Below are 13930 nucleotides of genomic sequence, written 5' to 3' on the forward strand. Positions count from 1 at the left end.
GTTTGCTGACTCACTGATGCCAATGCGGCCTTCTGCTGTGTTTTCACCAATTTAACTCTCCCTCTTATAAATGCAAACCCGCCCGCTGCTTTTAAATTCTTTAAAATGAATAAACAAACCTGCTCCACGTTTAAAGACGCCCTGAGCCCACTCGTGTTGACCTCTGACCCTTCAGTCCTGATATGCCCTTCTGCTCCCTCGGCTGCTTCCCCTTTGTTTTTGAGACCGACTCGGCCCCCTTATGTCTCTCTACTGAGCTTTGAGACCCCTGAGGTATCCCAGCAGTGCTCTTCTAATATGGGGACAGGGACAGAACTAACCCAGGACCTTCACTGGCCAGCCCACCAAAAGCCAGCCAGTCTCCTAAGGGCCACCTGCTGGCACCAGCCCAAAGGCAGGCCTTTTAATGGGGGGGGTTTGGCCTTGAAAGTTCCAGAAATTTGTCAGAAAGCCCCACAAGGGAGAGGTGACCGTAAACCGCCTGTCATGTGTGTAAATCTTTATAAAATGAAGACGTTTAACAAACTACTCGAAGGATTTGCCTTAAAGGTCCCCAATGCACGACCCAAAGGTCGAAATCGAGAAAAGGAGCAAGCAAATCGCAATGAGCAGAAAATCATCAGAAACGGCAAACCTACCAGACTGTGCCAGCTCAGTGCGCCACTGCTGAGGATGGAAAGCCAGAGGGAGGAGCCAGTCGCTGTGATGTCACCGTGACCCCGCCCCATGGAGGGGCCCAGGCTCCACCCACAAAGCACATGGAGTAACGAGACAGTTAAAGTTTCGTTGTACAAATTCATACATAAATCTAACAAAGGTAATAAAAACAATAACTTAGTATACAACTAAGTTAATGAGAGCCAGGGGGGCAAAGCTGGCAGCGATGTAACAAACTGTGGAAGCCCAGCAGAGCCTTCTGACCCTCGGCTGCCCTGCTTTCTGGGTGGACTTGTCGGCGGTCCCTGCTCTGCCCTTGAGGGGCTTTCAGGTTGTCGGTTGGTTCTGCCATTCCAGTTCCGGCTCGGCACGGACCCACCGCTTTCTGCAGTGCTGAGGACATGAAGACCCCCAGCCTGACCTTCCTGCTCCAGGCCGCTAACAGTAAATGCACTTCAGTCTCATTAACGGCCGCTTATCTGAAGTGAGCAGTCGAGTTGGGGCTCACCTGGGGGGTCTCGGCTCCCGAAAGCAAAGCGTTTGGCCGATCGGTGGCCCCGCAGTCCTCTTGTAAATCTAAAGGGTCTCCTTGTGTTCGGGTGCAGTTGACGTTTGGGGACGAGTGGCCAGCGCTGCACAGCAGATGAAGTGGCAGGTACCACCTGGTGGCAGGCTTTTGGTTTGGATTTTTTTTTTTAGAATTTCTCTTTGGTCATTTTGGGGGTCTTAGACGTCAAGGGGTCTTGATGTGACCAGCATTTGTTTTTGTCCTTGATTAGGTTACGTGTCCCCTGGCTGGTGTCGGAATTCCCCTTTTCTGTCTTTTTTGTTCATTTTTGACTTGTTGGCCTTTTGTTCCTATTGTTAACTTTTTATTTTACATTCTTTGTTTTCCTTAGTTTTGTATTTTCTTTTTTTCTTTTTGTGTGTCACTGCTGCTCCTGTTATGTGTCATGTGGGTGGCCCTGCTTCTTGGAGTGGCATCGAGGACAACTGGGACAGTGGCTCAGAGATGAGTGACGACCTCTGAAAACAGCGCAGTGGGCCTCCGACAGTTTCCCCTTTCCATTGACTTGCTTAGCAGACCCTTTTTATCCAAAGAGGTCAAAAGAATCGAGTCCACGTCAGTCTGGGGGCCGGGAGGGGTGGAGTGGCGTCGTGACAGGACAAGGGGACAAAACTCCTCATCACAGGCGAGGAGCTCGCAACAATCCCAGGATTTACAAATCCCACCCGCCAATATCAGGTAGTCAGAAATTCACTAAGCACGAGGGTCTTCAGGACTTGTGTCCGAGTTTAGTGTGACGGTGGGCAACTCGATCCACCAGCCAGGAGCTGCACATGAAAAGAGCCCAAAGTGAGATTTGATAACCATGTAGAGAGAGGTGGCATCTCCAGGTGCCATTTATCAGCAGAGAAGGCACAGAGGACCTCATGAGGGTCTCCATATGTAGGTGCAGATCCACTGACAACTCTGTAGCCAAGCACAATGTCCACCTAATGTGCTGCTACAGGAAGCCAGTGTAGTGACATGTGCCCCCCTCAACTGCTTGAACACCAGACGTGCCACTGCATTTAGAATCCGGTCCCACAGGCTGGTGGTCCTGCCACCTTGTAATCCAGCTGTGCCAGCACCAGAGCCTGGACCAGGAGTCGTGCCTCATACTCCGTCAGTTGTGGCCTGCGCTGAGTGAATCTGCAAGACTGAGAGCCTGTAGCCACAGGGTCCATGAAGGTCAGCGGCTCATCGGTGACCACCCCAAGGCTGCATACCAGCTTGGCAGGTGTGGGTGACCATGAACTGTGCTGGGATGACGAGATGGTCCGTCTCTGCCCGGCTGAGTTAGCAGTGGGACGTGCGGAGGTTCTAGCTGATGGCGCGTGACATCAGCATAGCTGTGACAAGACCAAACATGGGACCGGCTAATGGGGCACAGTGAGGAGACGGCCCGTCGCTGATCACCTGGTGCACCCTGGGCACCTCCCCACGCCAGGACACCTCCCAGGGTCTGGACTTGAAGCACCTGAGGGCAGCCCCAGTGATGCCCAGGCCAGAGAAGGTGCCAAGCTGGGGACCTGCTTTGACTTTTTGCTGCTTGTTGTGCCTCAGATCTCCAGACCTCCTAACATGTCTTACTTTGGGTTTGCTGGTCTGAATTGCGGTGACAGTGACATTTATATTGGTTGGTTGTCCGGTGTGAAGGTGACACCTCATGGGGCCACAGGTTCTGAGCTGCTGTCTGTCTGTCTGGACAACTGAATTGTGTCTCCTTGTGTCTTTGCAGCCATTGACCTCTTATACGGGGGCATCTACTGTTTTGTGTGTCAGGATTACATTTACGACAAAGACATGGAGCAGATTGCCAAAGAAGAACAACGCAAAGCCTGGAAGCTGCAAGGTACCCCGAGCCGTGTGTGTGTGTGACCTTTGGTCCTAATGACAATCGGGAGACGTGTGTAAAGACTGGATGGAGTATTCAGGGAGGTGGGGTCCAAAGGGTGTAGCAGCGTTGATGGTTGGCACCACACGATGAGGCTGCTGTGACAGAAGGTGGCATACTGGGGGAGACCTGCCTACGTGTGCATTCCACACACCCACAGTGTAAGGGGAGGGTGAGACTGCTGTCCGGTGGTCAAGCGCAGGCGTGGGGGGGGGGCCTTTTGGAAGTGCATTCTTTGCCCCCCTCGGACTAATGATGTTGTTGTTTCTAGGGGTCGGGGAGAAGTACTCAACGTGGGAGCCCACCAAACGAGAATTGGAGTTGCTGCGACACAACCCTAAACGGAGGAAAATAACTACAAATTGCACCATAGGTAGGAGAGCTGAACCCCGAAATGAGGCGAGGGGCGCGCAGCGGGATGGCAGAGGTGGAGCTGAAGGACATGCAGAGGAACGGTTATTAAATAAAAAAACGAAGGAAGACGTTTAACGAAGGGGGTCAGGTGATCGGAGCGCAGTCGGCTGTTTGTTCCGGGGTCGTCGCCAAGGCAACCGCAAGGGTCAAAGAAAACCAGTCCAATTCCGTCGCTTCTCTCTCTCTCACGGGAAGCGCACCCCACTGTATTTATGCGCAGATCGGATACGTTAAGAGATGTGGGCGCTCTGGTGACTTCACACGTTCCCAGGGTGGTTCTGGAAAGGACTTCCGTGGCAACAGCTGGTGCAATTGGCATGTTAGAAAATACATTTGCCATGACGCCATATATATTTTGTATGTTTTCGGTCCACCATAACGTGGAAAAACTAACGTGACATTTGGATTCCTTGATTATCAGAAGCCCTAAGCAGACGGATACTCCGAGAGTTTGACCAGGAAAATGAAAGATAAAATTCTTAATAGACCACTTACCGTATCATAACAGAGCCCCCCTACCATCTTAGGTGGGCTCTCCAAACTCGTCCACCAGGCTTCTAAAGAGAGATGACATGGAAATGAGATGAGAGCTGTGGAGCACAAACGTCACTCGCAGAGACCCAGGAGTCAACTTCTGGACCCTACGCTGACCAGCGCCGAGAGTCGAGAAGCGATTGGCTCTCAGAATCATAAAACCCACAAAAAAACGGAATAAACTTAGCAAAACGTAACGGTGTCTGTGCCCACCATTGGGTAACGGGAGCAGGCAGAAAGGCGCCTCACTCGGAGTGTCCGCGTCCCGTCCCGTCCCTGCGTCATGTTCTCCTGACAGAAAGCTAAACATCCTCATTTCCTGCTGCATCCGCTGCACTGACTCATCAGGCTGGGGGGGGGGTGGAGAATCAATAAAGCTTCAGATTGGAAATGTTACTGCTGCGCGTCCTAATGCCATCGCAGCACATCAGGTGGACCCCAGAGACGCAGTAATCGGTGGCAGCGTCGAGACGCGGGACACGAGGATTGTACAGCAATGGAGGGCCTGCTTCTGACAGGTGTGGGCCCGGCGCCACATTACCTTCTATTTGTTAGCCTCCTCATCTTCCTCTCACGTGGGGTTCTGTACACTCCTCTCCCCTCACAGATCCACTTTCTCTTTGCTCGTCCTCTTCTCCTCCATTTCCATGACTCCTCTCCCCCCGTCGTTCAGGCCTGTGCCACTTTAACCTTCTTTCCCGTATTATTTTTCGAGAGTTCCCCATCTTTACCTGTGGCCTCTGGTCCTCTCATTTTGTTTCAAGCTTTTGTTACTCCACACCTCAAGCTCCTCGTTTTAATTGCTGATGCTTACCACCTGCTGCCCTGACTGCTGCTTTATCCACTTTACCCCTCGCTCCTGCACTAACTCCTCGCTCACGTGGCACTCCTGTTTGTCTCTTTCTCCTGCCCGATTGCATTCTGTGGTTTATTTCTGACTCTCGCTCTCCATTCTCTGGTGGTGCTGATCTCAGATATTGGAACCCTTCCTCTCTCTGAAGCCTTAGATTCTCCATCTTGTTGTCTTCCCTTAAATCTCAGATTTTCTCTCCTTTTCCCCCACTAATGTTAAGGCCTCATTCTTCTCCGCTCTTCCGTTTCCTGCCATCGATATTCTTAGCGGTGCCATGTTATGCCCAGGAGCCCTGGTCTGTGATCACTGCCAGTCTTGTCATAGTTTGGGGGGAAAGCAGTAGCTCCACACTAGGCCAGTGACGTCCCCGGCCCGCTCTTTTCTGGTGGCATCATTTGGCCCTGTGATGTTTCAAAGATCCCACACAAAAGATTATGTTGTGCCATTAAAAAGAATTAAAACGTCACCCCCCCCCTTTAACTGAATATTCCAAGGGCTGGCCTGGCAGAGCGAAGCTGTGATTGGCAAGTCACTTTGGATAAAAGAATGGCGTCCGTAAAAAATGTTAAAAGCTGACTTTATAAAGAAGACCCCCACTTGGCGCTGTGGGGCCTCCTTTTCTTTTTCAGATTTTGTGTTTGTCACTGGAGTGCGGGTCCCCGAGGGGTGCGTTTACAATTAGCATATGAAGTGACTTTGGGGCTCGCTGAGGTGACAGCACTCAGTGGAGGAGGAGGGTAATTCATTGGAGGGTCTTAAGCTCCATTATCATGAGTGTGATTTGCACATATGGACAAACAATAGCAGCAAGTGGAGGGCAGCAGGAGATTGGGCCACGTCAGCCTGGTGGTCCGGGGAAAAACACACGAAGGAAGGTGGCAGGTCTGCACCGCTGGAGCTCGTGGCTTCATTTGAATTGCATTAACTTGTTTAATTGAATGAAAACTTGGCTCTGAAAGTGAGGGTCCGGTTTGAAGGTTTTACTGCAATCCTCACTTTCCAGCCCCCTACTGACAAGACTGGCAGTTTCTACTTTACTGTATGTAGCGCCTTCCATGGCGGGCAACGTCGTGACGTCCCTTGAATCAGAAGGAGTGAGTAGCTCGGGTCCTCGTAGAGCCACAAGCCCACCTCTCACTTTCCAAGTGTTCCCTTCTAGCCTGCCTGTCCCTGCATTGCGTGTTGCAGGTCTCTGGGGGGGGGGGGGGGGGGGGGGGTCGCGCCGCCTGTTTGGTTCTAGGGGAGTCCCGATGCCCCCCAGCACATCCCGTCGACCTGGGCAGTGAGCAGCCACCTGAGCCTCTGTGCGTTGTGCAGTTGTTGACGTCGCTCAATAGGTGGAGTGTTTGAGAGACCCCCCGAGGGCTCGTTTTTACTGGTCTTGTTTAGAGGCTGCTTAACGTTTGTCTTCTTGTCATTTGTTTCAGGTCTTCGAGGCTTAATAAACCTAGGGAACACATGCTTTATGAATTGTATCGTCCAGGCACTTACCCACACTCCTCTCCTGCGGGACTTCTTCCTCTCCGACCGACACAAATGTGAAATGCAGTCCAACTCCTGCCTGGTGTGTGAAATGTCGCAGCTCTTTCAGGAGGTGAGCCTTTTAATGATTCCTAACGACTCTGACAAGATGAAGGGCAGCAGGAAGTGACGTGACGTGACCTGACTTGACTTGGCCGTGCCACTCACCTGAGGGCGACCCAAGCGTCGCTCGTTTCGGAAACGCCAAGCGTCTTTGCCGCGTTCCTCGCAGTCCTGGGAGGCGTTTGGCGAATTGTGCAGGCAGCTTCAAGCTGACCCGATTCAGTCAGACGTTTGTGTTTGCCGAGGCACCCTGAGCTTCTGAATACGTGTGGGCGTCACTTGAGGCTGTCGTTCAGCGTGACGGTGGCTCACAGACGAGCCATTCTGCGTCACCCGTCTTTTGAGCTCGCTCCGCTCCGAGTAAGCGCTTTCCTGCTTACATCTGATGGGTGGTAGACGCCGTTCTTGATGAAAGGTTCCTGCTGTGGAGGGAAGCCTTGAACCGACTGTTCAGACTCCTCTCCTGTCCCCTCTTGGGAGCATCACAATGGCGCTTTGAATTCTGGGAATGGTAGCCAGCATGTTGTCCTCATCTGCACCTTGAATGCAAGTTGTGTGTTCAGCGAAGGAGGAGCGCCCTGATCTCCTGAAACGTGATGAAGATCTGTCACAAGACCCCCTCACTGGTGTATCAAGCCTCTGGTATGGTGGGCTCATGCTTCTCGTCCTCGGCCCTCCCTCTCCCGTTATAAGAATGGAGGCCATAAATTCCAGCAGGGCCTTGTCTGTGTAACATAGAGTTGAGTCCCACCAGTAGGGTCATTAGTGTCACGTTTACAGAGTAGGGTGACGTTCTTAGTCACATGTGCCAGTCGACATGGCACCCTGGTCACCGAAGATAATGGGCTTACCTCCAAAACTTGTATCCGTCTGACCTGAGAAATCTCGGAACATGATGGTCACAGCCTGGCAGTGAAACTGTATGCTGAATGTGGAAGTGCCACCCCCCCCACAAACGACTGATGTGCCCCTTCAGGAATGGCACTCGCCACAAAAGAAGAGCAAAGGCGTGACCTCCTAGGTTAAGGGTCCTCTGTCATTAAATTCATTAAGGCATGAGGGTTACGGCAGAGATGAGGAAGACTGCGTCAGCGTCGATGGGCACCGATGTGCAAATGTTAAACTGTAAATGGAAAATACAAACGTTTACGTGATACGGGCAAAAAAAAAAAAAAAAAAGTTGAGGGCAGTTTGGAACGAAACCGAAGAGAAGGCGACATCGGTGAAGCAGAGGGGCTGCTCAGGACCAATCAGGCTGTGGCCCCGTCGTCCTTCTCATTGTGCTTGACGGCTTCAGCCACACGAGGAGAGTAAATGGGGGGTCCGGTTACACACCAGTGAACAGACAGGACGTGTTGATTAAGGGGGAAGGACAAACGCCTTTCTGGACTGTGTGTGTGTGCGTGCCGGCGGCACTTGCTGTGCCCATGAAGACCTCCTCTCCCGTTGGGTGCCGTAGCTGATGGCTTTAGGACTTGTCATTTCGGCCAGCACCGTGTGTCTAGTAATGTTTTCTGTTTCCTCCCTAGTTTTACTCTGGACATCGATCTCCTCACATTCCCTTTAGGTTGTTGCACTTGGTGTGGACGCACGCACGGCATCTAGCAGGGTACGAGCAGCAGGATGCCCACGAGTTCCTCATTGCTGCACTCGACGTATTGCACAGACACTGCAAAGGTAAGGACGGTGGCGCCGGACGGGTGCTTACTGTTTTCGGTAAACGCCCCATTCAAATACGTAAAGCCCCCAATTAACATGTGTGGCGCGGCCCAGAAACACACGAGGCATGCGGCTCTTGGTCATTTTTGTGACCTGCTGTTCTCCAGTGGTGTGAATCTGCTTCTTCAGAAGTGGTCATGTCCTGCAGCAGTAAGGGGGGCTTTGGCTTCCCTTTTTACCATGAAAGGAACTGTAAAGATAAGTGACTTACGAATCGAACCGGGACAAGCTGAGAATTCTGGACTGGGGGACACGTTCAACGATTCTAAAATCCACAGCCATGTGTAATCCACAGCAGCGTTACAAACAATAAGGAGGGTCTTCAGCTGCCAGAACACGCAGGTTAACCCCCCACAGCGGGAAGGGCATTATATTGGGCATCACATCAGGTAGTATGGCCGCCCTACACCTATAAAAGGCTGGCGCTGCCACTGTCTGTGTGGGGTCTGTACACTGTCCTCGTGTATGTGTGAAGTTGGGGGGGTACAGGGGTAGGTGGGCTTCATGTCGTCTATTAACTCCAAAGGCTTAGCAAATGAATCTTTAAATGGGTGCACTAAGAGCGAGTGAGCCTCCTGACCCGCTGACGGGGGGCTCACAGTCGACCCCTTCCTGCTGCTGGGTTTCTGTCCTTCAGTCCAGAAGTGGGAGTTCTCTCAGGTGGTCTTCTTTATCTCACACTTTTTTATTTTCTTGTTCCGTATGCCCACCGATGTTCTGTCTGTCTGTCTGTCTGTCCAGGTGATGACAATGGAAAAAAGGCCAACAACCCGAACCACTGTAACTGCATCATTGACCAAATCTTCACGGGTGGGCTGCAGTCCGATGTCACCTGTCAAGTCTGCCAGTAAGAACGGCTTTGGTACTTTGCTTAACATGAAGGCGAGTGCGATGGGCGAGCAGAGGTGGGTGGGCTTCTCCCCCCTCCATGATGTGACGTGATGCCTGCTGGGGCCTCGGGTTTTTATTTCTTTCTTCCAGTTGCTGGGGAGTTTTGGTTTTGTGTTTTGTTGAGCAGTAAGCCGAGGAGACGGATTGTGGCTGTCGATGGTAAGACCCTCCTGTGTCGTGGTGCGGGGTCCACCACAGGGTCACTCGTGAGCACCTCTGATTGTTGGGTTATTAAAATGTGACTTCATAGATCGAGAGGAAGGAAAATATGAAAAGCGGTTTGCAGAGTCTTTAAAAATCCCTTTGTCATCTCTGGGTGCTGTGGGGGGGCACCACCTGACATCACCCTGCTGCTCGCCCCCAGTGTGGCCCTGATGGTGTGCATGTCAGACACGCGGATTTTCAGCTACCTGTTCCATACAAAGCTGTCTTAACTAAGCATGGGCACTGCCTGGGGGCCCACGATGTTACTGATGCCCATGTAAGCTTCTGTTGCTGTCTAAACCGAGGGGCACCAGCACACTACTTTGCCCCGGGGGCCTACGATGCTGCTGAGATGGCCCTGTTTCCATATTGAGTGCATGTTGAGTGTTTAGTGACACTTGGGGTCTCCTCACGCTTTCAATGGGCCTGTCACCCCCCATTATGGCAGAAATGAGCTGTGAATGATTTACAGTACAGAGGGGGTGGCATGTGGGGGGGGGGGGGGGAGGGCGTGGGCACTGGTAGAGCAGCAGCCTCACAGTAAGGAGGCCGGGGTTTGTATCCCTGGTCCTTCCTGGGTGGAGTTCTCCCCATGTCTGTGTGGTGTCCCCCCCAGCAGTCCAAAGTCATGCAGGTTCGGTGAAGTGGCAGCGCTTGTGTGTTTGCCACCCGATGGACTTGTGCCCTGTCCAGGGTGTGGCTCCTCCCTTGTGGCCTATGCTAGCGGGGAATGGCACCGGCCCACCCGCAGCCCTGGTCTGGATTGAGTGGGTTACAGAATGATGTGCCATGATTAACAGAGTGGCGGTGTGCTTAGGCTCACCCATTAATGGTGGGCTGGGGGGCTTTGGCCTGCAGACGATTGCCAGCCAGGCCACTTAAGATCATGTGACCCCTGTCATCAGAAAGTTACACTTGCATGTACTTAACCCCCACCTTGTTGTGCTGCCCCCCCCCCCTTTACTGATTAACGGTCAGAGATTGTCTTGAGTGGTCTTGTTCAGTTTGTCAAAGGGGCTTGAGTAAGGATTGCTGACCCCCTGCTCTCGTGTAAAGCTTTTTAGAGGGTCCGTTGAAGAGACGTGGGGGGCTGTTGTGGCCCACGAGTGTGTGTGTGTGTATGTGTGTGTGTGAGATGGTGCCCGGTCAGCGCTCCCTTCAAACAGAAGCCTTCCTCTCAGGCCGTGGGGTTTGTCGTCTTCACCGCAGTTTTTGCTGACGTTCCAGACAAGCGAGTGACGTTCTGTCCGTCTGTCTGTCTGTTTTCAGCGGTGTTTCCACAACTATAGACCCCTTCTGGGACATCAGCTTGGACCTGCCCGGCTCCTCTACGCCCTTCTGGCCTCTTAGTCCTGGCAGCGAAGGGGGTGTCGTCAACGGTGAAAGCCACGTGTCCGGAACCACTACGCTCACAGACTGTCTACGCAGGTATGTTGACAGCGTGGCACGCGCCGCATTGCATGATGGGTGAGTCGAGGACCTGTACCACCACATTTGGGTGACTGGAGCCACACGGTTGAGAGTCTGTTGGGGGTCTTCCCGAAGTCTGACTTCCATCGGTTTCAGTGGCGCTCTTGGAGTCCTAGTTGACATCGGTGGTCCAGTCCGCTCTGACTTTTAGACGTGTGCCGGACTGGATGAAGAGGTGAAGAGCGTCGCAGATTAAGGAGTCCTCTGAAAGGCTTTAAATCTGCATGGCCGCTGTGTAGGCCTCTCTGTGAACGAATGGCCTTAGTCTGCATTGTTGGTCAAATTTGTAAGCCATTTGGTGGCTCCAGGGGGGCCTGCAGCTGACCCCTCGATTGTATTCTCTCAGAGACGCTTCATTTAGCTCACCATTCATTGCTGAGCACTTCACCCAAAGGCAGAAGCTGCCAGCCACTGCCATCCATACAGCAGCCTTTCTGGGGCCCCCTCTGTGTGGATCAGGGTCCCCAAGTGATGGCTTGGCTGGTGATGACGAGTGTCACACGAGTGTGAGAGCCACAGGTCATCCATGATTGGTGGGCTGACCAGCGTAAATTCTTTTCAGTGTCGGAGTGTTTGCCTAACAGGTTTTAAGGTACCATTTTGAGGGGCTTGAAAGCTTCAAACTCCAGATGATCCATCATATAAACTGCTCAAAAAATGAACGGCGCAATTTAAAAACACATGTGGTCTCAATGGGAAAAGAAATCCTGCTGGCCATCTCTACTGGTATGGACTGGTATGGTGATGTGTGAGGAACCAAAGAATGGAAATGAAAAGAATCAACTGACAGAAGGACACCCCGAAAATCAAAAGGATGACCTCATCAGGCGGGCAGGCGAGTCCATTTGGCCAAAACTCCAAATGGTCCTCAGTAGTTTGTATGCAGGCCTGACAAACGTCCTAATGAGACGACGGGGGGTCTCCTGGGGGATCTCCTCCCAGATCTGGACCTGGGCATTACTGAGCTCCTGGACAGGCTGAGGCGATAGATGGACCTAAACATAATGTCCCACCCAGAGGGGTCGGGCAAGTGAGGCGGGGGGGGGCGGTGGTCGCAGTCAATGGGATCAATTCCTTCATCCCCTCACCACATGAGGCTGGGCATTGGCGTGCACCAGGAGGAACCAGCGTAGGGTCTGACAATGGGGCCAAGGATTTCATCCCAATACCTAATGGCAGTCAAGATGCCCACCGTTGTCTATCCTGTAGAGGTCTGTGCATCCCTCCATGGATATGCCTCCCCGGATATACCATCACTGACCCACCACCAGACTGGTCATGCTGAACGATGTCACAGGCAGCATAACGTTCTCCATGACTTCTCCGAACCCTTTGACGTCTGTCACGTGTGCCTCAGGGTGACCCTGCTCTCATCTGTGAAAAGCACAGGGTGCCAATTCTGGTATTCTATGGCAAATGCCAATCGAGCTCCACGGTGCCCACTTGGGCCACCCTCATGAAGTCTGTTTCTGATTGTTTGGTCAGAGACATTCACACCAGTGGCCTGCCCGGCCTGCCTGTTGGAGGTCATTTTGTAGGCTCTGGCAGTGCCCATCCTGTTCCTCCTTGCAGATACTGGTGGGTCCTGCTGATGGGTTAAGGACCTTCTACGAGGGGGCACTGTCCAGCTCTCTGAGAGTAACTGCCTGCCTGTCTCCTGGAATCTCCTCCATGCCCTTGAGACTACTGTGCTGGGAGACACAGCAAACCTTCTGGCAATGCCACTTGGTATTGATGTGCCAGCTCTGCAGGGTCCAGGTATGGCCTCATGCTACCAGTAGTAGTGACAAAACAGATGAGGAGGGAAAAATGCCAGTGGCCTCCTTCCACCTGTTAAACCATTCATTCCTGTTTGGGGGTCTTCTCATTGTTGCCTCCCCCCCCAGTGCACTAAAGCAGCTGAAACTGATGAAGTGATGAGCCCCTCTGCTACTTCACTGACGTGATGCTCGACTATTGAGCAGAATATTCTCGCCCTGAGAGTCCTCTGTTGTCGTATATAAAATAATTAAAAGGTCTTGAAAGTTGTGGGGTCTTCATTCAGCCCTTTTGGTGTGTCGCTCGTCTGACCCTCACAACGCCATTTGGCTCGTCGCCCCCCCAACCCCCGAGTGCATTCTTGTTTGAATTGTGGTTGACGTATGGCACTGCCAGCGGCAGGGTCACCCGTGTGAATTGCTGTCTGCTTCATGAGTGCCGCTGCCAGACTGGCACAAATAATGCGGAGAAGTGCCATCTCTGTGAGGGCTGCTTAACCATCAAACAACCATTGCCACCCGTAACCTGGCATCACCAAATCCAAACAAAGCGATCGACCTGGCAGGCTTTGAAAAGTCTGTGAAAGGGCGAGTAGTGGTGGGGTGAGTCGACTGGAATCTCCGGCCCACTGACTGACGTAAAGAAGCCTGATGTCCGAATCCAGCGTGGCACCCAGGACTGATTTTATTTATTTGTGTTTTGCCTTTCAGGTTTACGCGACCAGAGCATCTAGGAAGCAGTGCCAAAATCAAATGTAGTGGTTGCCATAGTTACCAGGAGTCAACCAAACAGCTCACAATGAAGAAATTACCCATAGTGGCCTGTTTTCATCTCAAAGTAAGTGCCAAGTGATGCAGCGGCACGGGACTAGATGGGCATGGAGGGCGTAGGTAGCTGAAATTATTCCCGTTTGGGAATAACGGCGGGATGGACACGAGTTGGACTTCATTGCCAGGCAACTTAGTTGCTAGGAAATTGTCGTTGGCGTTTGAGCGGTCGATAAAAAGTGACAGCATGATATATGACATTGTCACATGATTATGAATGACACAATGGCGTGTACAAACACGGTCTCCACAGACCCCAAAAAAGTGTGGAGCGGTGCCAGGACATCAGCAGGCGGGTCCGGGGGTTATGATTTTACCTGAGTGACTGCAGTCGGAGTGAAGCTACTTGGGGCGTCCTTGCTGTGCACACGGTGAGAATCTGGGAAAAGGTTATAGAGGGGAGGGAAGAGTCCCCCATAGTGCAGGAGCCGTTTGGGTTTATGCCAGGGGGAGTGTGCCACGTCAGGAGGGCCAAAGCTGTGTCGACCAGAGGAGAGAGCTGTGCACCTGGGGTCTTCTTGAAGGGCTCGCCTCTTTGATCTGGTTATGGATGTGATGAGTCCTCGGGTTAAAGACCA

At 52.4% G+C, this 13930-nt stretch overlaps 1 protein-coding gene across 2 annotated transcripts in view; it reads left to right on the forward strand.

Annotated features, from left to right (window-relative positions):
* Positions 1-13930, forward strand: part of usp22 (ubiquitin specific peptidase 22) — a 60735-nt gene that overhangs the window by 41476 nt on the left and 5329 nt on the right. For both annotated transcript variants that reach the window (XM_028813990.2, XM_028813991.2), the window contains 7 exons: positions 2943-3056; positions 3370-3471; positions 6327-6493; positions 8013-8160; positions 8944-9049; positions 10567-10725; positions 13236-13362. In XM_028813990.2, coding sequence (XP_028669823.1) covers positions 2943-3056; positions 3370-3471; positions 6327-6493; positions 8013-8160; positions 8944-9049; positions 10567-10725; positions 13236-13362 — 923 coding nt within the window. The remainder of the gene's footprint in view (positions 1-2942; positions 3057-3369; positions 3472-6326; positions 6494-8012; positions 8161-8943; positions 9050-10566; positions 10726-13235; positions 13363-13930) is intronic.

The sequence above is a fragment of the Erpetoichthys calabaricus genome, chromosome 11, assembly GCF_900747795.2.
Source record: "Erpetoichthys calabaricus chromosome 11, fErpCal1.3, whole genome shotgun sequence".
NCBI lineage: Eukaryota > Metazoa > Chordata > Cladistia > Polypteriformes > Polypteridae > Erpetoichthys > Erpetoichthys calabaricus.